Source organism: Camelus dromedarius, chromosome 3 (genome assembly GCF_036321535.1).
Source record: "Camelus dromedarius isolate mCamDro1 chromosome 3, mCamDro1.pat, whole genome shotgun sequence".
Classification (NCBI taxonomy): Eukaryota; Metazoa; Chordata; class Mammalia; order Artiodactyla; family Camelidae; genus Camelus; species Camelus dromedarius.
The window spans coordinates 76,846,691-76,871,789 of NC_087438.1; the positions used below are offsets into that span (position 1 = coordinate 76,846,691).

Sequence of the window (25,099 nt, forward strand, 5' to 3'; positions counted from 1 at the left end):
AGAAACGGCCAGAGAGGGGTCCAGGGCATCTTCGTCTGCAGGACACGCGCACCCACATGTCCTCCCCATTCTCCATAAAGTGGAGCATGGACTGACTTTTTAGCAGTTCCCGATTAAACCTCACTCTTGTGCTGATGGTGGCAGCTGACGGGTCATTCTGTCCTAACGTGCCGTGTAGTTGAGCAGCAAGGCAAGTCCTAGTTGTAACATTTACCCACAGTGTCACTTACTGTGGGTTTTTCCTTTGTTTCTTGTTGACTACACAGACATTCCTGACGTTCATGCTGGATGATTTAGACCAGTGGTTTCAAACTGTGCCTGGTGAGCTGGCGGAGCTTTTTTGGGGCCTCACTGGTGGGCGAGAGGGTGCCGAGTATATGCCCCCCCACCCCTGCCCGCTTCAACCACTTCAAAAACATTTACCATTTTTGTATTGGCTTTGGCATAAGATTTCATCTATAAATATTTGGAAGACCACGGGTCTAGACTGTAGAGGCAACAAACCAGTGACATCTTGGCCAACACAGTTTCTAAAAACACAACGAGAATGTCTTGGGCAGGGCATTCACATCTGGCTCTGTGCTGGTGGCCACCACCCCTGATGTCTTGCCCCAGCCCAGTTACCTGGCTTCTCGAGGCATTTGAACTCACCCCTGTCTGTGACCAAGCTCCAAGAGAAAGGTGCAGTGCAGAACATCAGAGCCAATCTCAAGTTCTGATTTTAACCATTAGTTTTGTGGCATACCTACGCGAAGCTATGAGCAAAGCTGAGGACGTGTGGCGATACGGCACTGTCTGGCCTCAGTTTCTCCCTGCCCTCGCTCACAGGAAGCACCATCCAACTCAGGGGAGAGCCGCCTCGCGGTGGACTTGTGGCTGAGTGGGAGGAGAGCCAGAAGCCTGGGGAGTCAGAAAATCAGAGCAGGTTACAGCTGGACACAGACCCCATAGAGCACATTGGCCAACCCTTCATTTGTCTTTGAGGACTGTGGAGCCCAGAGCAGAGAGTGCCTTCCTGGGCACAGTTTCTAGGGGACAGAGCCAGGCCCAGGACATGGTCACTTCGTCAGCATCCCCTACTGGCTCCTCTCTGCCCAGAGTGGGTACTGATTATCCAGGTTCACCTATCCAGACCAGTGCTGATTAACCCACTGGCTTCTCTGTACTGCAGGAGACCAGTCAGGGGACGAAAACATCACTCAGATGCTCAAGCGAGCCCACGACTGCCGGAAGACGGCCGAGAATGCCGCCAAGGCCCTGCTCATGAAGCTGGATGGCAGCTGCGGGGGCGCCTTTGCCGTGGCCGGCTGCAGCGTGCAGCCCTGGGAGAGCCTCTCCTCCAACAGCCACACCAGGTAATCCCGGCCTTCCTGCTGCGAGCTGGACGTGTGTCCCCATGTCGTCTGCTCACTAGACATGACGTGCGGTGCCCCAGCTCTTGAGGACTGTGAGGCTTGGGGGAGGGCAGAATTCTCCCCTAGCTTGCAGCCTGCTCCCTCCCCCGAGAGCCAGAGAATCAGAATAGGGGAGCTCAAAAGGTCCTTCTCGTTTTGCCAGTATGAAGGTTGCCGCCCAGAGAGAAGGGTGATTTGCTCAAGGAAGTGAAACCCAAACCTCCCTCCCTGTCAGGTGCTCTTTCCCTGTTTCATTCTGTCCTCCTTTTCTTTATAGTCCCTGATTCGCAAGAAGCACATGCGGGTGGCAAAGGCCCACGTGCTGCAAGTGGCCCTTAAGCGCCCAAGACCCAGACCGCTGCATCCCATTTCTCTCCCTCCTCGTGCGCTTCTGTCCTTTGTAAGCTGTCCTCGGGCAACAGCCTTCTCTTTTCCCATCTCTTTGCCTTGTAGAGTGATACCTTAATCATAGCACATGCTTAGCAGGCACTTAATGGTGAACCTGGGCTCAGGTTCAGTATCTGTGAATCTAAAAACCTGAAGTGGGTACTTGAAGAAGATGGGGAGGAAGGTGGTGAACACTTTGCTGAGCTGAATTTGCTGAAACTGTTGGGTTCTTTTGGATGTGGGTGGAGGGTCAGAATGAGACCTTTCTTATGATCTTCTCATTTCTTGCCCCCGAAGCCCCTAAAAACACGAATGCCCTCCCTTTATGTCCCAATTCTCAGTCTACAAAGCACTTTATTAGAGATTCTTACATCCTATAAAAGACAGAAAGGGTAACTTACCCCATTTTTACAGGCAGGAAAACCTTGGCTCAGAGATGTGTGAGTGACTTACCTAAATAAAGTCACGTGGCTGATAGAAGGGAGAGAAGTCAGGACTCGAGCCCAGGCCTTCAGCAGCACGCTTATTATTCTTATCGCTACTCCAGGCTGGATCTCATGAGAAAGAAAACAGTGTCCGCTTACAAGTCAAGGGACCAAAGCCACATGAGGGTAGATTGAATTCCAAGAGCAAAAGGAGAAATACTGATGTTTTTGGTACTTGAGAGAAACGTAATGGTCCCATCTGTCTTTCCTGCTGGTGGGACCCAGCCATCTGCATCCATTTACCTGTCCCACACCTGGTGCCTCAGAAGAGAGGACCTTCCTGGTAACGCAGTTACATGGTGCCCACAAACTCCAGGGACTTACTTCCTTTTGATTCCAGCAAGGATTGTCTTATTCATTGAGGCGCGATTTATCATCTACTTTTTTCTTAAAACCAGCTCTTTCTGTTTAAACATGGAAAGCAGATGCTCTTCTTAATGACTTTTCCAGGTGTGTATGATCGGTCACGTCCAGGTTCATGTAGAATGGAAACGTAGCTCTCATGTTGTCAGTGATACTGTTCTGTTGAATTCATGAGCAGAAGAGTTGGGTTGACAGGACTTATATGCTGTTGCGGTAGCTTTTCAGGTGTACGTTAAAGAGGGTTTGCTCACACCTTCCCCGCCCCAGAAATAACTGTGTTGTGTTGGGTCTGAATCAGAGGCAAACTTAGAGTCAGTCAGGAGTGGGAACATTTTCTCACCAGCTGTTAGTGGAGACCCTGATTGTGAAGACTTCTTAGAAGTATTTTAATATACAGATGAGTCTTCATTTTGAGACAGCCTTTTTAGAGGAACTTTATTTTAGATAATGTATTTTCTGTAAGTTGAGATAAATTCAGAACATAGTTTCTGTTTTCAAGGATGACCTCACTAAAGGATGGCCCTTGAACGAAATTCAGTCTTAAATGGATCTTCTCATCAAAGTACAGAGGCCTTTAGCTCAGACTTCATTCAGTTCTCCTTAAAAAGTCCCTTGTACACTCCCACACAAATCAGAGCAGCTCAGAGAGGGTACAAAGGAATCACACAGCAGGCATTCATGTGGCAACATGCATTCTTAGGACCTGATACAACTAGACTACTTAAGTTCATTGTGGCTCAGAAAATAGTCCCAAACCACCGGACACTTTCGTAATTATAATAATTTTGTTTGTAAATTTTTACCATGGCACTTAAACATCCTCCCTGTCCAGATTATGGGAGAAGCAAAGACAAGAAGCTTTCTGAGCTGGAGCTTCCTGTGGCTCTGTATATCCCCTCCCCGCCCCCTGTAGCCCACTGGCGTAGAGAATTCTGATCAGAGCATCAGCCAGCGCTGGCCCAGCTCTCAGGAGAGGAATGCTGAGTACCAGGCCCCAGGCACCTTCCTGGAAGCACAGGGCAGCTCCTGATAACAAGAGGGTCCTGGTTCTGCAACGGAGCGGGAGAGGGGTAGTTAGCAGCATAGAGAATAAAAATGGTAGCCAGTCCCTCAATTGACTCTGTAGTCAGGAGCCCAGGGATGCTGCTGTTTCATTTTTGAAAGATTTCAGTTTTTTGAGAAACATGGCTGTGACTTTATCTGAAAGTGTAATTGTCATAATGGACAGAGTAACGAGGCAGTATGGGTTGCCTGGATAGCTTTATCAACGTATCACAACAAAGAGGCAAATGGACTGAATTGTTGAGAAATAGGATATAGGAATTCTTCATCAAGTGCGCCCTTTTTGTCAAGCATCACGATTTTAGGTCATTCAGTGGAAGCATTCATCTAAACCTGTAAAAGGACGTGGGCCCAGACAGAATAAGCCACAGCAGGTCTCCCCTCATAGAGCTAGGGATTGAGTCCCTTGTGTCCTGCCATTGGGTGGGGGTCGGGGTGAGTCCTGTGAGACGGGTGACTGTACCCTTGCAGTGAGTGAGCCTCTGGGAACCTCCGGGGAGCCAGGGTCCCACTTGGCTGCCCACTCACACAGCGGCACACCCCCCCACATTGGAGTGGAGAGTCAGGGAGCTCCCAAGTGCCCAGCCCTCACCCTCTAAGCCAGTCTTGATTAAGTTTCACTGGAGTGGAAAGAAAGTTTGAGGACAGTGGAATCCTGTCCATTGAGAGGGTGAATGGGATTGAAACAGCCATCCAGTTAGGATGGGCATGTGCCACCACCATCAGCAAGCTTCAGGGGATGAGACTCAGACTACTAGGTCTGGATGTTTTAATAGTCATCTTTCCTTCCCTCTGAAAAAGAGGGGTGCTTTTCCCCATCCAAGTAACAGGGGAGTCCATCCAAAGCCCTTGAGATTAAGGCTTAGAAGTGTTAGTCATTTCTAGAGTCCAGCTCAGACACAGTCCCGCACGTGGCAGCATGGTGCTCAAGCCAGTCCGCATCCAGCCTGTGCCGCCCCCACACACGGCTTCACCTCCTCCTTGCCGCAGGCAGACTCCCCAGGTGACAGAAACCAGCACACCTCCTCCTTTAGTGCACAAGGTGTCAAGTAAGAAAATCCTGGGAAAGGACATCTTGCCTGGCTGGGCTCAGGTGCCCTCCTGGTCATCTTCAGCCATGGCAGTTCCCACGGGAGCCACAGGTGAAGAGAAGGAGTCAGTCCCAGAAGAAAGGGGAAGGTGTGTAGTCAGCAGACCAGAACATGGCATCTTTGAAAATGTGACCCCATCTGATTTTAATCCAGCAAGGTTCCTGTTATGTGGACGCTCTTGAAACTTGCTTTTTCCCCTTAGTATTATATTTTCAGACGTCTTTCTGTGGGTGTCATTCTTTTCAGTAGCACCCAGTCGTCCACTGGATAGCAGTCCATCATGTATTTAAACACCTTCCTGTTGTTGGATGTTAATTTCCAGTTTTTTGCTACTTGAACCCTGCTGCAGTCACCATCTTTGTCCTTATACCTGTCCCCCTTGTGTGATTTCTGAGACCAGTTCTGAGAAGTAGAATTTGCTGGCTCAAAAATGACTCATGCTTCAAAATGGGGAAGGTACAGCTCAGAGGTAAAGCACATGCTTAGTGTGCACAAGGTCCTGGGCTCAATCCCCAGTACCTCCATCTGATAAATAAACAAATGAACCTAACTACCCCCTCCCCCTTAAAAAGTTCAAAGAATGAACTCTATTAAAAAATTTTTGTTTAATGACTAATGCTTCAAATGTCAAATAGCCCTCTGTACATGATTCAGCCAGTGTGAGGGCCTCTTCCTCCACACCCTCGCTAACATTGGGTAGGGTACATTTTTTTTTAATTTGCCCAATCTCTAGCCAAAAAAAATACCCTTAATATTTTACTTTGTACTTCTTAATTATTAGCAATGTTGCAAATGATTTACAGTCATCCCTCGGTATCCATGGGGGTTGGTTCTAGGATCCTTGTGGATTCCAAAATCCAAAGATGCTCAAGTCCCTTATATAAAACATTATAGTAGTTGCATTATATGGCCTGTAAACATCCTCTCATATATTTTAAATCATCTCTAGGTTTCTTATAATATCTCATATAATGTAAATGATGTGTAAATAGTTCTAAATACAATGTAAATACTGTGAAAATAGTTGCCAGCACATGGCAAAGTCAAGTTTTGTTTTTGGAACCTTCTGGATTTTTTTCCCAAAAGTTTTCCATCTGCAGCTGTTTGAATCCACAGATGTGGAATTCATAGATACGGAGTACCGACTATAAAATGTTTAATTTTTCTGATGCCAGAGAAATTGTGAGCAACAGTGTAAGTGTCAGGTCTGGATGGTGTTTATCCGGTGTGTTATCAGCCACCGACTCAGGAATAGGTTCGTATTGTTTTAGAGATGCCTGTTTTCCAGCAGCATTATGACGGCACCTTATGAACAGCGACAGAGTTGGACTCTGTCTTCTAAATCTCTCTCTCAGTTTCCCTTCCACTGTCAGCTAAATTCTTAGGAGCTTTCTGGAAGCAGGCAGATTTTGAGGACTTCAGTTGTGTGGCAGCAGACTTCCCTTGCCTGTGCAGTCATCCTATGGGTATCCACAGGGGATTCGTTCCAGGACCCACCATGGCTTCCCCTAACCTCCCGGCATAAACACAGTACTATATTTATTTTTACAAATCCGCATATAAGTTCAAACTCATAGTGTTCAACAGTCAACTGTATTTTGTTAAATAAGTTTTCTTCACTGAATCATTTCTCCTAGAGAATCCTGATCGTCATTTGAGAGCATACAGACCTAAGAGATTTGGATTGTGTTAGTGGTTTTAGTTCTTTGCAACAAAGAATTTGAAGGAAAAAAAAAAAAAGAGGGGGTGGGAGTTACCCAGCACAATACTGAAAGATACAGGCAGCTGACAAGGCAGGAGTCGGGCCACATGTCACCTGCCCCTTCCCCTTCCTTCAAAGAAATTTAAAATGCTCAGCAAAGTGAAGGCCCCCTGGTGGTACTTTCCTTCTAAAAAAAATAGCTGCACCTTGGTGGAAATAAGATATCAACTGGAGCCGGGTAAGACACTGATTAAAACTTCAGGAAAAATCCATCCCTGGTTTCCAAGGCAAAAGAAATGAAATGTTCTTTTCACTTTCTTCCAAGGCAAGATGAGGAAACTGAAGAAAAGTGGGCTTTTCTTCTAAAAAGCAGGATGGGAGTTGTCTTGAGGATAAGGTGGGGACCTGGTAGAGAGGAACAGAAGAGGGAACCTTTGAAATGGACGGCTGCTTGGAGAAAGTGCATCCAGCCCACTGTGACCAGGGCAGGCAGAAGAGGGATGAGTCCCAGCTCCCTCCCTCAACCCGCAGAGCAGAGCCAGCACGCAGGGCCCTGACCCAGCTCCTCAAAAAAACAAGAAAAAAAAAAAAAACGGAGAAAAACACCAAAATGTGTGGCTCCACCAGGACGGGCTGAGGTTTGCTGCCTCTGCAGCCCTCCCTGCCATCCTTCCCCCTGGACAACTGAGCTCACCCTGCATTCCAAGTCAGGAGAGTTAATGGGTGACTTAACCCTTGCCCAGCCCCTGGCAGCAGGCCATGGGAGAATGAGTGAGCGGCAGCTCCTTTGCCTGCAGGAGGCCACTGAAAAGGCCCCACTTCCTCACCTTTTCCCATTGTCAAAATCGCATTCCGCAGTGGAATGTCAGAGCCCAAAGCAGAGTTGTAATGAACTTCGCCTGATCTGGTCCCCGCTGGTGGCCTGGAAGGCAGAGAGAGAAGCAGAGGGGTTTCCAGATGGAGGTGCTTATCTTGAAATTAAACTTTCCCCTGGAAGAGCATTTTACAGCCTGGAGCTTCCCACAGGGGTAGAATCAGTGGAGGAAGATCTTTTGATCTTTTTCCTTTTTCTGCCTTTCTTAAAACTATCTCCACAGCAGGGATGGTGAAACAAAATCCTTCCCCACCTGGCCAGAGATCAAGCCCCAGGCCCTGGAGGGCTCCAGGACACCCCGAAGCTTGGCAGCGTCTGCCCACCCTCGTTCGTGTCCCCCAGACAGCTCTGGTGGGAGGTCAAGTCTGGCCAGGCACTTGCTGCTTTGCCTCTCTTTCACATGCAGGGCCTGCCAGGCGGCCACGTCCCTAGAGGGGCCCTGAGTCTGGTGTTGTATGCGGCGGGGCCACTGGCACACCTGTCCCTCCCCCTCCTCCAGAGCAGATGCTGTGTAGGGGCTTTGGTCTCCTTTGTACAACCAGGTGACATGGGATCTGTTAGTATCCCCACTGTATCACAGCCTGGAAAGGCTGGGCAGTTTGCTTTGGGCAAAAAGCCAGGCAGTGGCAGAGGAGGGACATTGTTCAGGTCTGCCTGCTCATAATCGCTGGGACCCAGCAAATCAGCCCAGGAACATAGTGGCCTCTCCCTAGAAAATTTGGGATAGGGTCCCATTACCTTCCAGGCTGCTTGGCAAATGCCCACTTATCCTGTGGGGTAGACTAGTGGTTGTCAGACCCCGGCTGGGCCTCAGAATCAGTGGGAGGGTGCATTGAAACTGACAGCTGGGCCTTACTCCCAGAGCTCTCAACTCTAGGACTGGGGGTGGGGCCTGGGAACATGCATTCCTAAAAGGTTCCCAGGGGGTGCTGCCATGGCCAGTCCTGTGACTACTCTTTGATAGCCACCAAGGGACACCAGTCCTGCTCAATGGAAAATCTGCCAACATAGTATCCTTTCAGGGTCTGCAGAATAATTAGAGAACTCTAGCTTCTAGTGCCCTTTAACTTTTGAAATTTTTTGAGTGACAGGAAACAAAGGGTGCCTCAAGCATGAATGTTGTATTTCTAAAGAAAGCATTTCAAAGAAAATGTGACAAAAAGGTCACCCAGGTGTTGGTTTATCTCTGTTTTCCGTGTGTTCAAAATTTTCCAAAATGATTTTTAATGAAAAGAAGGACTCAAGTTGTAAAGTGAACCTCTGTTGATGGATTTCCTACCTGAAGCCTCCTCCCAACTCACGGGAAGGGAAGTGTTGCTAGTTCCCAGCACCGCACTGTCTAAACACACCACGCCTGGGAGCGCACACTCAGCCCTGTGGAATGCTCCGTGAGCAGTGCCACCACTTCAGTTCCCTCTGACTTTGTTGCTTCTGTGTGGGACATTGGACATCTGTCACTCCATGTTGTGTTGGCAATCCATGAAGGCCAGCTCTGAGTCCTGTTGAATGGTTTTGTACGAGGCATGCCTGCCGCCAAACTGTTAGCAAGCAGGTCTTTGTTGAAGAACGCTGAGATGCTGAGGGAGGGACCCCGTGTTCTCCCTAGGCTGAGTCCTTGTTGGGCAGCTGTCCTCCTCAGACGCCCTGCTGGCTCCCCAGTGCCCTCTGCTGGTGGTACTGTTTGCTCTTTGATGCTTCTCTTGAGCTCCTTTGTTTCTTTATGCAGTTGCCCCTGAAGTGTTCCATCTGGAGGGTGTTGTTGCTTCTCCCATCTTGTCCTTTTTAAAATACAGCTTCAGAGCACAAACCCTGATGATTCGTAATTTTTTGACCTCCTTCCTGCCTTCCCAGCTTCTACCATCTCTCCCAAGATTGTTGTAATGGCCCCCAAAAAGCCTCCCTCCCTCTGTTCTGGCCTTTCTGCATCTCTCCTCAGTACAGCGGCCAGAGAGATCCTGCTAAAATGTAAGGTACATCGTGTCACTCCTCTATTATAAACCCTCCAGTGGCTTCTAATTCTAATCGTAGAAAAAAAAAAAAAAACACCACCTTTCTGATACTCTGTGTAGCCTGACACCCTGCCCACCCCCAACACACACCCTTCCCTGACTTCTCCCCTAGCAGACTCTAATTCAGTCACAGTCTCATTCTTGGTGGCCAGCCAACCTCGCTGCCTCGGGGCCTTTGCATTTGCTGTGTCCTCTGTTTGGGGATACTAACAGATCCCACTCTTCCTCCACATTTCCACATAGCTCCCTCTCTCGCCTCCTTTAAGTCTAGTCAAACGTAAGTCTATCAGGGAGGCCTTCCCTACAATTCTGTTTGGAAGAATCACCCCATCCCATCTCTGTGCTCCCCACAACTGCATCATTTCTCTCCCTGGTGTGACTCATTGCCTGAGATGCCATCTATTTTACTTGTTTGTCTCCCCTGTTAGAATATGAGTTCCATGAAGGCTGAGATTTTTCTAGGGCCTGGAAAAGTGACCCATAGTAGGCACTCTAATATTTCTTAAACAAATGAGTGATAGCTCTGCTTATTGAATACTTGCTTTGTGCTGGGCACTGTTCCAGACATTTTGATTTTATCTCATTTAACCTTCACCACAACTAGGAAGCATGTACTGTATGACCTTCATTTTAAAGATGAGGAAATAGGCACAGAGAATTTGAGTTGTGCTACCTCTTAATCTACAAAGTGTATACATTTCTCAGGTCCCAGGTAAAGGCAGCGCCTCTGTTTTAGGGTTCCCCAGAGAAACAGAACCAGCAGGGGTGTTTGGGGGGGTGTGTGTGTGTGTATGTGTGGAAAAGCTGGTTGATTGGCTTATTGATTTTAATGAATTGGCTCATTGGATTATGGAGGCTGGAGTCCTCAATCTACAGGGCAGGCAGGCTGGAGACCTCAGCAAGAGTTAATGTTGCAGTCTTGAATTCAATGGCAGTCTGGAGGCAAAATTTCTTCTTTCTTGGGGGATTTCAGTCTCTTAAGGCCTCAACTGATTGGATGAGACCCACCTTTATGGATGAGACCTGTCCATTATGGCGGGTAATCTGCTTTACTCAAAGTCTGTTTGTTTAAATGTCAATGACATGTAAAAAAAAAAACCTTCACAACAATATCTAACATGGATGTTTGGCCAAGCAGCTGACCACCATAGCCTAACCCAGCTGACATCTGAAGTTAACCATCACTAAACCTTATATTCCGTGAAACATCTTTGTACATATGTATCTTGTTGCTTCAATGAAATTATTTCCTTTGCATTCATTTCTAGGGTCCACACATTGTGTTAAAGTATATAAACACTTCTGTTATTCTTCATATTCATTTCTTTCTTAGAAGGTGATATCAGTTTACTATGCCATGAAGAATAGGTTTTTTTTTGCATTTTGGGGGGTTTTTTTTTGGATTACCATCTAAATGCCAGGGGAAAGGAGGGGTATGGAGAAGACTGAGGGAAAAAAGACTTGTTAGCAATGACTGGAGATGTGGTGGGTTTTCTCTGCTTCCCAGCACCACCAGCTCCACGGCCAGCAGCTGTGACACAGAGTTCACTAAAGAAGATGAGCAGAGGCTGAAGGATTACATCCAGCAGCTCAAGAATGACAGGGCCGCGGTTAAGCTGACCATGCTGGAGCTGGAAAGCATCCACATCGATCCTCTCAGCTACGACGTCAAGCCCCGGGGAGACAGCCAGCGGCTGGATCTGGAAAATGCAGTGCTGATGCAGGAGCTGATGGCCATGAAGGTATCGGGGGAGGGGGAGGGGCCTGTGTGCAAACCCTGATCCCAGTCACTCCTGTCACCAGGATGAAATATAAAAAGGCCCCGAAAGTGAGTCGGGCCCTCGGTGTTCAGTCGGGCACCTCTCCCTAGAGGACAGCCAGAGCCTCATGTGTCAACAGGGATGGTTTCAATCTGTCTGGGTGTCACTTGGGCTGGATGTGTTCCTGGAGAGATGGGTTGAACTCTGGAGAACGCCTCAGGGTGGGCTAGGCCAGGATGGACCACCTCTCCTCAGAGCAGACCTCCGCAGGGTGGAGCAGCCTCTCTGTCCGTGTGAAAGGACCCCTGATCTCCGGAATGCTTGCGTGGGCTTCCCAGGTGGATGCTGTTAACATGCAGCAGGGGAGGACAGGACAAGGCCAGTCGCGGAATCCGGACAAGAGCCCTGGTTTCCAGACACCCTGGTGCCTTTTGTGCCACCTGGAGTATCCGTGACACCTCAGGGCGACTTGGTCAGCAGGTCCCTGCCCTCAGTGGCTACTCGAGCCGGAGTCTAGGTGACGCCTGGGAAGAGTGTGGGCAGGGGCAGCAGATTCAGGTCAGATCTTGGTCCCACCCTCTCAGCTCAGACCCTGACTTCACTCCCGCGGGGGTCCTTACGCGGTGTTACCTGGTTCTCCCTCACTGCCCCTGAGCCGGGCATTGAGTTCCTAATCGCCGTGCCGCTTTCCCTTCTCTGTGGGCCTTTGCACCCTGCGGCATGAGCTCTGAAGCCGCCCTTCCATTATTTCTTCCAAATGTTACGTTTCCTTTGGCCAAAGACTACGGATTTCCTTTTCATATTCAACCAATTTATTTTGTGATAAATTCAGTGTTATTTTGTCCAGGAAAGATACTTTTGGTGCATGAAAAGCTCTCATTGTCTCTTTGTTCCTTACAAATAAAATATGTACACATCATAGAAATTTTCTGAAAAGTAGAAATTACAAAAACCTGTGAAGTGAGGGAGGGTATAGCTCCATGGTAGAGTGTGTGCTTAGCTTACATGAGGTCCTAGGCTCAGTTCCCAGGACTTCCATTAAAAAATAAATAAATAAAATTTAAAATAATGAATTAAAAAATAGACCTAAATTACCTTTCCTGCAAAAAGAAAAGGCTGTGAGGGAAATAACTCATAACATCATGCCCCGGGGCAGCCTGCAGGCTCTGGTGTGGTTCCCTCCCTGGCAGTTTTTGAAGAACAAACAGCAGCATCACCTCCCTTCCCTGACTGTCCCTAGCAGTGCATTCAGGGGCGTGTGCTCACCCACAGCAAATCCACTGGCAGTAGATTGCGTTGGATTTCGCCGTTTTGTTCTAGGATACGACTGCTGAGAAACTCAAGTTTTCGGGGGTTTTTTGTTTTTTGTTTTTTTAACTTGTACTTGATCTTTAGGAAACACCTTTGATCTCCAGGTGACCCACTTGGTTCCTTTTCAAACCCACTCTTCTTTTTTGAATGTCCCACCCTCTCATTATGCCTGCTCTTCCTTTTGTCTTTAATTGTTTTAAATATTGTCTGTTTTTCCCCTTGTTAATTCTGGTTCTTGTAAATGCTGATTCTGCCTCAGCATGACTCATGTCCTTTCCCGTGTGTGTGTGGGGGGGGGGGGGGTAGGGGGAGAATGGGGGTTCTGGTCCATCCTCGGTGGAGATTGTGTCTTGCAGGGGGCCCTGTGGGTCCTGGGTTGGAGATGTCCCTGTAGAGTGGTTGTGAGCTTAGATCTGTGTGGACCTGTGGTTTTCAGAGATTTAGGACTAGTTCTTGTTATCATGTTGGCTTAGGAATTGTTCCACGTCTACAGAAGACTCGAGTTTGTTGTCTGATTCCTCAAGTGAGGCTCTTTTTAATTCTCTCACCCAAAGCCTGAGTGATGACACGTTTCCTTGCCACTCCTCCAGAAAGGAAGTCTTCTCGTGCCCTCTCTTGGTGGTACGTGGAGAGTCCCACTCCTACAGGGGTCTCGGCCCTGGCCCTCTGCCCTGCTCTCGCGTGGCTGCCGAAAGCCCAGGTCTGGGGCCTCCCCACCCATCTGCCGCCTTCCCTCGCGGGCAGAGTTCCTGCTTCGTTTCTGGCTCCCTCGATCTCATCTTTCCTTCTCTTAAGCTTGCATTTGTATGTTTGTTCTGGGTGTGACTGTCCCCATTAGCTCAGTCTGCAGTGCTGCCAGAACCTTCAGAATCCTGCATCTAATGGCCAAGGATGAGAAAGTCCAGTGTATGGAAACACCTTCCATCCTGGCTTTATGTCATCAGGAAAGGTTTGGCGTCTTCTTTTGAGCAGTTGCTCAGCACGTCGCCTTCTCTGTGGCCCACGCCCCCTCCCTGAGTATTACTAGCCACGGCGGGTGCCCTTCAGGTATTTCCCCACATTGGGAACAGAACATCTCCTCCCCGGGCCTGGCTTGTTACCTCAGAGAAGGGTCACTCCGGGGGTGACCAGAGTCGGTGACCTGGGTGAATCCCTGTCAAGGCAGTGAGTTGGTGTTGTAAAGGCTCCTTTTGAGGAAGATCATAGAGATACCTGGGGAGACTGACCTGGTGGTCATGAGGGAGTGGACTCACCCTCCGGCAGAGGTGAGGGACAAGCATAGTGCACAGGCTCGCCTTGGAAGGGGGCTTAGTGGTTACACGGGCTCCAAGCCAGATGTCCTGGGTTCACAGTTCACCCAGTAACCGTGGGCTGAGCTAAGCAGGTGGGTTTCACTTTTGCATGCCTCAGTTTCCCGTCCTGGAATGGAGGGACTTGTAATGCCTGTTTCTGGTCAGGAGGGTTAAATGAGTTACTTTGTGTAAACATTTAAAATCCTGTTACGTGCTAAATAAATGCTGGTGGTTACCACTGCCATCTGGTTTCTGGTCCCAGGACAGCACTGTCCCACGGTGGAGTCATTTTTTCTCCACAGCCAACTCTGATTTGAGTTCTCTTGAGGCACTTCAAGAAGTGACCTGGTGAGGAGTCACCTGTCAAGGGCCCTGTTGCTAATGATTCATCTGGGGCCCTAAAGGAGACAAGAGCGGGGGGCAGTATCATTTCTGGCACAGCTGCAGGGCCCCAGACTGCCATCGGGGGTGATTAAATATGGGCATTGGTGTCGCGGAAAATGGAAAAGCAAACGGGGATTGGAAGGGACCTAGTCAGACCCAGGCTTGTATGAATGACCTCTTTGACCACCCCTTTGATGAAGCTTAGCCTTTGTGGGTCAGAAAACTAAACTGGCTTCCAGCAAGGCAGGTGCGACCACTGGGGAAGCAGAGGCGGGTTGTTAGAAAGGTTTTCCTGATAGTGAGCCAATGGCCACTCGCCTGTACCTTCTACCCAGTTACCCCAGTTCTGGTCCATGGTGACGAGCACATGGCTTGGTGCACAAGTCAGTCCTCCAGTTGCGTGGAGACAGCCATCTGGTCTCCTCCCCATCATCGTCTCCCCAGCTGCAAAGTGACAGCTCCCGCCAGGCCGTGGGTTGTCGCCGCGCACCCCCTTTCCCGGCCCAGCCCTGCTCTCACTGCGGGCACCTCATGCGCTCTGTGCTTCGCAGGAGGAAATGGCCGAGCTCAAGGCCCAGCTCTACCTCCTGGAGAAAGAGAAGAAGGCCCTGGAGCTGAAGCTGAGCACGCGGGAGGCCCAGGAGCAGGCCTACCTGGTGCACATCGAGCACCTGAAGTCCGAGGTGGAGGAGCAGAAGGAGCAGCGCACACGGTCCCTCAGCTCCACCAGCAGTGGCGGCAAGGACAAGTCCGGCAAGGTAGGGGCGGGGGCTCCGGCTCGGGCCTTGCTTCCTGCCCGGGGCCGCCAGGCTCCTCACTGCCCTTCTGACTCGGTTTCCTTATTCGTGTAGGAACTGCAATCCATTCCAGAAATCTGAAAGAGTGTGCCATTTTGGGTGCAGAGAAATCCAATCCACATTTGTTTTTTATCTCACTTTATGAAACAGTTAAAGCATTTTCACGGACCACAGCCTTCAGGGCAGTGATCTGGGCAGCGGCCCAGGAGTCTGATTCTGGTTTTCCCTCCTCTCACGTCACACGGTGACATCATTTGTTTATCACTCCTGAACTGATGGTTGCATTCATTATCTCCCTGAAGTCTCACAACTCTGAGGAAAGAAGAGTTATCCTCATTTACATGAGGAAAATAAAGTTTAAAAGAAACGAGGGGGTCTCGCAGCAGTAAGAGGCAGAATCAGGATTTAACCCGTATGGCTAATGGGCCCCCCTCCTCTCTGTTTTGCCTCGACTTCCCCGAGGAAGCCGGAAGCGGAGGAAGAAAGCAAGCCCTGCTCCACCCACAGGGACTCACAGGGAGTGGGCTCTCGGTGAGAGCGTCCTGCAAACTCACACCTTCATTAGCCCACAAGCCTTTTTTTCTAGAATCCAAGCTCATTTCCATCATCCTCTATCTCAGAATGAGTCCAGCACTGGAGAAAAAAAATACTCTGGACCCTAAAGATATCCCTTGTCCCAGGGTGCTGGGATTCTGTGCTTCAGATTTGCTGTTTCTAATAAACTCTAGCTCCTCCTGACCCCATTTTGTCAGGCCCAGGACTTGTGGCCATGCACTGACTTGCTGGTCTAATGAGTGGCTCCTCACAGCCTGAGTGCAGGAGTGTCTCCACCCTGAGCGTCGTGCAAAGAAAGCAACTTGCCAATGCTGGGTGGCAGTGAATGGTCACTCCCTAAACAGCTAAGGACTGTGATGCATGTTCTACAGAGGCCACAGCTACCATTTGCCCGCCTCTCACCTAGTAGGGTGCCACGGAAGTCCATGGCCATGGCACCTGGCTGGGCCGCCCTCCCGAGACCCCAGCTGCTTTCTAGTCATCTTTTCATATGATGATGGGATTTGGTCCAGGCCAGATGCTGGAGGCAGGTCCAGGAGTTAGATACCAGCAGGAGATGCTGATGGGCAAACAGGTGATCCTAACACTGGGACACAGTGTCCTGAGCAAGGATCAATGCCTAGTGCAAGGGAAGTTGCAGGCCAGACCCAAAATCCAGATTTGGAGAATTAGGGACAGGTTTCCTGAACTGAGACCTAGTGGAGAGTGGGAGCTAGCCCAATGAAGAGGACAGGGAAGACAAGAAAGTTCACCCTAGGCTGATGGACCGGCATGGGCAGAGACCCGAGGGAGGAGGAACTGATACACTGCCCGGAGAGGGAGCCGGCTGTGCCCTCCCAAGGATGGGGAGGAGTCGCTGAGGGGTTTTGGCAGGCGGTGACGTGACACAGTCTGGGTTTTGGAAAGGTCACGGTGCAGGTGCACCCCGAAACCACATGCCCGGTGCCTGGGAAGTCGGGTCGGGGTGGCCAGAGGCCTCTGCAGTGCTGTTTCACGTGGGAGTCTTTGGGGCTCGGGCGTGTGCCAGCAGCTCAGAGCCTCCGTACAGCCTTCTGAGTCTGTTAGCAGTCACTTTGGGACAGAGACTGAGAGACAGAGCCCTAGTGTTCGTGTGTGTGTCCTTAGGGTGTGGTGGAGGTGGGCTTGCCAGGCTCTTGCCAGAAGGCCCATGAACTGAGCATTTTCCCCCAGTTCTGAGTATTTATTTTGACTGGGGGAAGCACTGCGTTTTGTGGAATGGCTTCAAAGTACAGAAATCTCTTTGATGGAAACGGCCAGATGATTCATTCTTATTTTTACTTTTTTACATTAGAGTAAGAAGCTTTCTAAGAGTACCCTGTGTTGTTCAGGTAATGAAATTAGAGTAAGCTGATTATTTTGTCTTTCAAAAATTAGATCCACTTACTCTGTCAGTAATATCTCCCCTCTGGGCTGTTCCTTTGGTCTTACTCGTTGGCAGAGGAGGCAAACAGTCTGGAGCAGGGGCCCGTGCACCGTAAAAACCCAATAGTCAGTATCTCAGGGTTTTTGGATTATGAGGACTCTGCTGCAGAGGCAGGGACAGCCCAGACACGACGGCGCGTGGCTGTGTTCTGACGACACTCACGGCCACTGGAATTTGGATTCCACAGAGTTTCTGCACATCACAAAATACTTCTTTGATTTTTTTTTCATGATTTCAAAAAGAGAGAAACAATTCTTAGCCCTGGGGGCTTATCAAAACAGGTGGCAGGCCAGACTGGGGTCTAGAACATCCACTCTCACTCCACAAGGTGGCTGTCGTACTTGTTTTAAAAATTTCCTCCAGCCAACAGTCTGGGTCCCAAATCTTGTCCACGTCACACAGGTTTTTTCAGTTCTTGTCTGTATGCAACAGAGATTACCGGACGTGTTCTATGAGAGGCACCGGGTGAGACAAAGCTGTCCCTGCCTTTAAGGAGCCTTATGAAATGTTAACGCCATGGGGGAGATGACGTACATAAAGAGGGTATTGGACTCTGAAGGTGACCCAGGGCTGGCAGAGGGGGCCCACGTCTTCAGGCCACTGAATGGAGAGGAGGAAGGGGAAGCAGGTCCGGCAGAGACCCGGCCCGGGGAAGGTGTTCAGGTGTTGCTGTCAGCCCCAGAGGAGCCCTGGGTGTGGTGGCATTTCTGTACCAGTGGGCTGAGGAGACCCAGTGCCCCTCTGTTGTCTGGTTTCTAGCTCTGGGTTCATGCTTCCTTGTAGCGCCCGTCCCACTGTGATAGAAGGTTCTATTTACAAACTGCCTCAGGTACCAGATCACAAGCTTTTCATGCCCAAGCCTGGGCTGTGGTAGATCCTTAGTAAACGTCTACTGAGCGAGTTGTTATATAAACGCTGTCCCCCGGCTGTTTCATCACCAGCCTAGCAGCTGCCCTCTGCCTGTAGGCAGGAAGGGTGGCCGCTCAGGTGGGTGTGGTCACTGCCTTATGAACAGTCTTAACTCCATTGAGAATAGGTGTTCCAGTTCCTGTGTTTCCTCATGTGTAAATGAGAGGATTTGGTTGAGGTGATGTCAAAGTTCCTGTCTCATGCTAAGACATGGTAAAACCCTCTTTCCTGGTTTTCTAGATGGTTACATGGAACTCAGTAAAGCCCCTAAATCTGGAGAAGACAGGTTTTCTCCCAAGGGGATGTGGGATGGAGGGAAGGAGGGAGGGACCACAAAAGGATACGCACATGTTACCCACTTGCAAGTTACAAAAGGCTTTTACGAATTATGAGAGGCTTACCCAGTGGCTAAGAGTACTGGCCTGGGTTGGAATCCTGGTCCCGCCGCGTCCTAGCTGGTGACGTGGGGCAGTGCAGCATCTCTGTGCCCTAGTGCTCTCCTTGGCAAAGTGGGGCCAGTGAGAGTATCCGCCTTGGAAGGTCGTCCTGATGATTAGGTGAGAGAACACGTGGGAGGCGCTCAGACCAGCGCCCGGCTCCCCGTGGGTACTCAGAGCACGCCGCGCAGCCTACGGAGGCCGGTACCCGGGGAGCTGCCCCCGCTGCCTGGTCACCTCCGTGCTCGGCCAGCAGGTGCTCGGCTTTGGCTCCACGCCTAACCCGTGTGTCTGTGTCCCCAGGAGTGTCCTGACGCCACCTCCCCGGCGCTGTCTCTGGCTGAACTACGGACGACGTGCAGCGACAGCGAGCTGGCCGCCGAGTTCGCTAATGCCATCCGACGGTAAGCACCCTGCGCGCCCGCAGCCCTGACTGACGATGTGTTTATCCCGGGGGGGAGGGCTTGGCCCTGAGTTCTCTCAGCTGCAGGTGTCGTTGGCTCTTCATGGAGCGTTACAGGTTGCCTGGGACGGAGAGGGTGCCAATGTGTCTTCCTTTCGCCCCGGCCTTGGAGGCCAGAGAAGGGGGTGACTGAGAGAGTATGTAGGCAGTCATTTCACCTGCAGATAGAAAACGCCTCTTTCTTGGCTTCTGTGTGGTGGTGTGGCGTTGCCCGGAACCTCGGGTCTGTGTTCAGTGGTGACAACCAGAACAGACATCTTGCAATATCACTGGGATGGAGTGTTGCAAGTAAATTCTGGTTGGATCTTTATGGAATTTTTAACGATTTCTTTGGCTGCTTTATACATCGATCATATACCTGAAGTATAAAGATAATTCAGTTGAGTGAAGGAAAAAAATGGAGGTCTTTACTTTGTTTCCAGCTTCAGTGAGAATGCCGCCCTCTGCATCACTGGTTCTTTCCAGTCAGAAGGGCTCCTTGTGCGTTCACTTGTGGACAGTTTTCCTTTAGTGTGGCAGGGCCTCTTCCCCTCCGTTCTCTCCCTGTAGCTCTGTCTTCCACACCCTGACTTTTCATCCTCTCACTACCTTTCTGCATTCTATTCTAGAGTAGGGCCCTCGAGTAGAAATGAAATGCAAGCCACACTGTAATTTTATTTTTCTTTATTTTTCTTTTTTACCTATTTATTTATCATTGAAGTATAGTCAGTTTACAATGTGTTAATTTCTAGTGTACAGCATAATGTTCAGTCATACGTGTACATACATACATTCATTTTCATATTCTTTTTCATTATGGGTTACTACAAGATATTGAATATAGATCCCTGTGCTATACAGTAGGACCTTGTTGTTTATCTGTTTTATATATGGTAGGTAGTATCTGCAAATCTCATACTTCCCATTTATCCCTTCCTGCCCGCTTCCTTACCACCCCCAGAACCATAAGTTTGTTCTCTATGTGAGTCTGTTTCTGTTTTGTAGATAAGTTTATTTGTGCCTTATTTTTTTAGATTACACATATAAGTGATACCATATGGTATTTTTCTTTCTCTTTCTGGCTTACTTCACTTAGAATGACATATCTCCAGGTCCATCCATGTTGCAGCAAATGGCTGAGTAGTATTCCATTGTACATGTACCCCACAACTTCTTTATCCAGTCATCTTTTGATGGACATTTAGGTTGTTTCCATGTCTTGACTATTAGTAAACAGTGCTGCGGTAAACATTGGGGTGCATGTATCTTTTCGAATTAGAGTTCTCTCTGGATATATGCCCAGGAGTGGAACTGCTGGATCATATGATAAGTCAGTTTTTAGTTTTTTGAGGAATCTCCATACTGTTTTCCATAACGTCTACACCAATCTACATTCCCACCAACAGTGTAGGAGGGTTCCCTTTTCTCCACACCCTTTCCAGCATTTATCGGTTGTGGACTTTTTAATGATGGACATTCTCAGTGGCCACACAGTAATTTTAAATATCTTATCAGCCTCATTAAAAAAGTAAAAAGAAACACGTACAGTCCACTTTAATAGTGTATTTTATTTTACTGCATCTATTCAAAACATCATTTCAGTATGTAAATCAATATTTTTAAAGATATTAATGATAGCTTATCTTCTAATTTTTTTAACCAAAATTTTTAAGTCAAAATCGACTGTAAATTTATAAGTTTATACTTACAGCACATCTGAGATTCAAATCAGCCAACGCTGCCAGCGCTCAGCAGCCCGTGGCTGTGGCAGCCCTGTCAGATGGCACTCTTCTCGGGAGGGTCTTGAGCTCCGTTTCCCAGCTCACTGCTTTGTTCTTCAGCTGTAACCATCATGGTGTTAGGCTGATGTGTTGAGTTTTTTTGGTGATGAAACCTGTCAGCTCTTTTGTAATGACATCTTCTTGCATCTCTGAGGACATTTATTATACTTATTCTAAAATCTTATTTTGTTTGTTGTTTGTTTAGGGGGGGATAATTAGATTTATATATTTATTTTTTTAATGGAGGAACTGGGGATCAAACCCAGGACTTAAAAGATTGTTTTGTCTGTTGTGTTGACTGTTCCCTCACATGTGAGGGCTTTTTTGTGTGGTTTCTGTGTGTGTGTGTGCTTTTTTAATGGGGATCGAACCTCTAGCATGCTAAGCATGCACCACTGAGCTGTACTCACCCCCTTCCCCCACTGCCACCCATGGTAGTTTTTAGAGTTGAGATTTGATTTGTGACTCTTTCTTGGCTTTGGCTCACAAGCTCGCCTCTGGGCTTTCTGTTCCTCCTGGCTGACGTCAGCTCTCCAGGCCGTGTATCTGACCCAGGCATCTGGTCCCGTCTTGTTCTGATGACCAGCACCTCTGGTTGGAGCACTTCTGAAGCCCCTTCTGCTTCTGTAGCCACTTTCTTCTGTGTGCGTTTTGAGTTGTGGTTTCCTTTTGCTGGAAGAGTAAAAATCTGCCTTTGCTTTTATATGATTGCTTGTGGTTTCTTGTAGACAAAGAGCACTCCTTGGTTTCCGTCATGCATGAGGATTTTTAAAAAACACGTTTCCCATAATTTCTGGGGGTTTGAGGTAGGAGGGGAAGGCAGCAGTATATGCTCAGGCTGCTGCCTCGGTCCAGCTGGGGCTGGATGTTCATGTATAGTGTTGTCTCCAGGCTGAGGATGGATGGAAGGCTGCCTCGTGGAGAACCTCACTACCCTCCTAGTTTACTCACTGCCACTTTTTGCGTTTCCTTCCAAGTTGTAATAGCTCTGCTTTTACACTGCCAGCGCCTCTGGCCATGTGGCTAAATGGTAATCGCTTTGCTCGATGCGGGAAGAGAGAAGCGGCAGGGGAAAATTGCCCTCCACCGATCCTAATGACATCTCTGTGCCAGAAACTCGGGATGCAAGGCTCCCCCACCCCTGCTTCCAGCTGGGAGCCATTGGGATATTGTATGTGTAACTTAAGTGCCTGCATTTTCCATGTTCCCCCAATCTCTGAGGCCTTTGCTGGCACAAGCAGGATGCAGGTTCTGCTGACTAAACATAAAGAGATTTCATTTGCTCTGTCAGTCACAATGGATTTCCAATAACCAGGCTTAAGTTGGTTAGCATGGATTTCTAATCAAGCCCTGGATATATGGAGCCAAGAAAGAGCCCACAGGGCTGCGGGAAAAAGGAAAATGACATCGTTACACTGTAAATACAGCCTAGAAACTGGAGTCATCATTTCATGAGGGTATATAATACAGACGCCCGAGGGCTAATGTTTGGGGGTGTTTTTATTTTTAAAAATCAAGTGAAAACTAACACCTTCTCTGAAGGTATTAAATCACCACTGAGGTAGTGGTTGAGTCAGTTGAGAGAACCTTCTCAGAATTTTCAGAACGATTCCTTCCTTGGAAAAGGTTGGTTCCAAATAGCACAGTTGTGGGCCTAGGGAGCCGGATGAAAAGAGCAGGTGCGGAGGGGGCGGGTGGAGGCTGCGCGGTGGTCTTTTCTGGAGGAGAGCCCCTCTGGAAGGTGCCTTGTGACCTTCCAGTCACTGGTTCTGTTACTGCCCGGCCCAGCCTGGTCCCCCCAGCCCCTTGCCGGCCTGCAGCCTTGGTCTCTCTGCCCACCAGCCCTGCTCTCGCTGTGTGTCTGCTCCCCACCTTCTGTTTGGAACAAAACCAGGACTCTCTGCAATCACACAGTTACCACTGAACTGCCATCTGGTCTGATTTCGTTCCCTCCACTTCCACGAACGTTTATTGTGGTTTGTTGGCTCCGGCACTGCCATAAAACCGCATCTGGACGTGACCAGTTTCCAGCGTTGCATGTGAAGAGTTTTCTTACCAGGGTACCTCATTTTTGCTGTTGTCTGCACAGGCTGAACACAACAAAACCCTTCTCGACCCCACAATCCTCTCTTGCTCTCGGTCCTAGTAAAATTTAACTGAATAACCTTTCCACCAAGGAAGTGAACTGTAAAAATTCAGTTACGGAGAGGGATTTTCAGAAATGAATCTGCTCTATACTTAACATGGTGTTTGCGTAGCTGCCTTGGGGACCTGAGCACAGCTGAGAGGAGCAGACTATTTCCTCTCTGACATTCTTAGGAGGCGGTGACGAGCAGGTGGTGTTCTCCATATGATGAGGGGGGCAGGGGAGGCAGAGGGAGACTGGCACAGCAAGGCTGAGTGATTTCCCAAGGTCACACAGCGAGGCAGTGGGGAAATCGCACACCTTCGTCTGCTCTGCTGGGCCCCTGTTGGTTAGCATGGATTTCTAATCAAGGTTTGCTTACAGATGAGTGGGAGCTGAGCCCTCTCATACGGGCTCACCTACTCCTGGACCCCTGTAGTGTGCACGGTCTGGGCGAGTGGGCATCCCTGGGCTCCAGGTACACAACCACATAGCCGTTCACCGAATGCAGAAGGCGCGTGATGTGCTGGTGGTGGGGACAGACATCCTCAGACGCACAGCCCCCAGGTCACTGTGTTTAAAGGGTTGGGATGCTGTGCCTCTCAGTGCTGGGGGGCAGGGAGTACTCAGGAAAGTAATGTGACTTGAGGAGAAGCAGCATGTAGCACCACCTCAGGCGATTCCAGGTCTGCCTGTCGCCGGCCCCGAGCAGGACAGGACCTGGTCCAGCTCCCACACCGGCGACCTCCGCCACAGAGGTCGGCCGCCCTCTCCCCACCAGTCTGTGCTCATTTACTCACAGGCCTGCCAGGGGCTCCGCTGAGCCCTTCAGGGACTGGCTCTGCCACCTGTGTCTGCATGTGCCAGATGGTTCTGTAAGACACTAAGCGAAGGCAATCTACAGATTGCAGCAGCCACTCTGCCCAGGGACAGGATGCGACCTACTCATCAAGCAGGAGAGGGACACCGAAACTTCCCTTTATCTCTCTGATGAGTACCGAGTGAGCCGCTGCTGGTGGTAGAGGGCTGTGTGTCAGGTCCCTGTAAGAAGACATCGGGGGCAGGGAGCTCCGTGTAATTAGTCCACATGGTCACAGAAGACCAGATCTGGGGGACCTGGCTGTGCCCCTCTTGGGAGTGGAGCTGGCCCACGCGGGAAGGCGCCCAAGGCGGCATCTCAGAGTTCAGAGCGACGGGGTGGGAGCCCTCCGGTCACCCCTGGTGCGTGGGCCTCCGCCACTGGGTGGACTAGTGGTAAAGGAAGGGACTCCAGACAACTGACAAGACACATCCACCTGCAGAAGTGACACAGAAGCCAAAACAGAAAATGTTGCAAGGAGGAGTGGGTCAAGAAGGGGAGAGGCAAGAAGCGGAGACAGCTGGTTGGAGGTGGCCCCACAGGAAGCAGAGCCCTGAAGGAGCTCTGTCTGAGGAGGAGCCCCCGGGCACAGCTCTGCGCTCCTGAGTGAGGCCCAGCAAAGCAGCGAGTCTTTCAGGCTCACAGAGCCGCTTTCTGAGATGCGCATCTGATGGTCACTCTCACACAGTGTTCCGTTGCTGTGTAACAAGTTAGTCTGAGCTTTGTAGCTTAAAACAAAGCCCATTCATTAGCTCACAGTTTCCACGAGTCGGAAATCTGGGCACAGCACGACTGGCTTCTCTGCTCAGGATCTTACAAGGCTGCAGTCTTGACTCCAGGTCCGTGTTCTCATCCAGAGGCTCTTGGGAAGAACCTGCTTCCAGGTTCATTCTGCCCGTTGGCAGAAGTCAGTTCCTTGTAGTTGTAGGGCTGACATCCCATTTTCTTGCTGGTTGTTGGCCAGGGGTAACTCCCACTCCTAGAGGCCTCTAGGACTCCTTCTGCACGGGCTACACCGTCCTCAAAGCAGCAAGCACCTGCCTCATCAAATCCCTCTCCTGCTCCAAATCTCTTTCCAGGAAGAGCCCAGTCCTTTTTAAGGGCTCATCTAATCAGGTCAGGTCTACCCAGAACAACCTTATCCTAGGGTCAGCTGTCTGGGGCCTTAATTACAATCTGCAAAGGTCCCCGACAGCAGCACCGAGATGAGAGTTTGACTCAGTAGCTGGGAGGTGTGTGTAAACCAAGGGGCCAAAATCTCAGGCCGTTTCAGAATTCCGCCTGCAACACCTCGTTACTTCAGACCTTCCAGGGACTCCCGGCTGTCTGTGCCTAAGCTCCTTAGCAAGTGTGTCTCTGACGCCTGCCTGCTTCTCCACCCTCGCCCTCCGTCACACGCCCCCTCCCACCCTGAGCCACACCTGACCACGCATCCGCTGTGCCTCCGGGACTTCCTCCCTGCTGCTGCCTCTGCCCTGCACATCCCCGGCACTCACAGTCGTGCGCCTCGTCCCTGTCTATAAAGTTATTCATTTTTTGGCTCCTGTGTGCCCTGAATTCCATTCTATCATGGAACACATCATTGCTCTCTTCTTCTCTGCCTGCCTCTCCTTCGACTCTTCCACCCTCCGCTCCT

At 49.7% G+C, this 25,099-nt stretch overlaps 1 protein-coding gene across 4 annotated transcripts in view; it reads left to right on the forward strand.

Moving 5' to 3' along the window:
- MCC (MCC regulator of WNT signaling pathway) overlaps positions 1-25,099 on the forward strand; it is a 387,851-nt gene that overhangs the window by 349,991 nt on the left and 12,761 nt on the right. For all 4 annotated transcript variants that reach the window (XM_010987516.3, XM_064483092.1, XM_031448803.2 and 1 more), the window contains 4 exons: positions 1,172-1,355; positions 10,875-11,109; positions 14,666-14,872; positions 18,560-18,660. In XM_010987516.3, the coding sequence (XP_010985818.3) occupies positions 1,172-1,355; positions 10,875-11,109; positions 14,666-14,872; positions 18,560-18,660 (727 nt within the window). The remainder of the gene's footprint in view (positions 1-1,171; positions 1,356-10,874; positions 11,110-14,665; positions 14,873-18,559; positions 18,661-25,099) is intronic.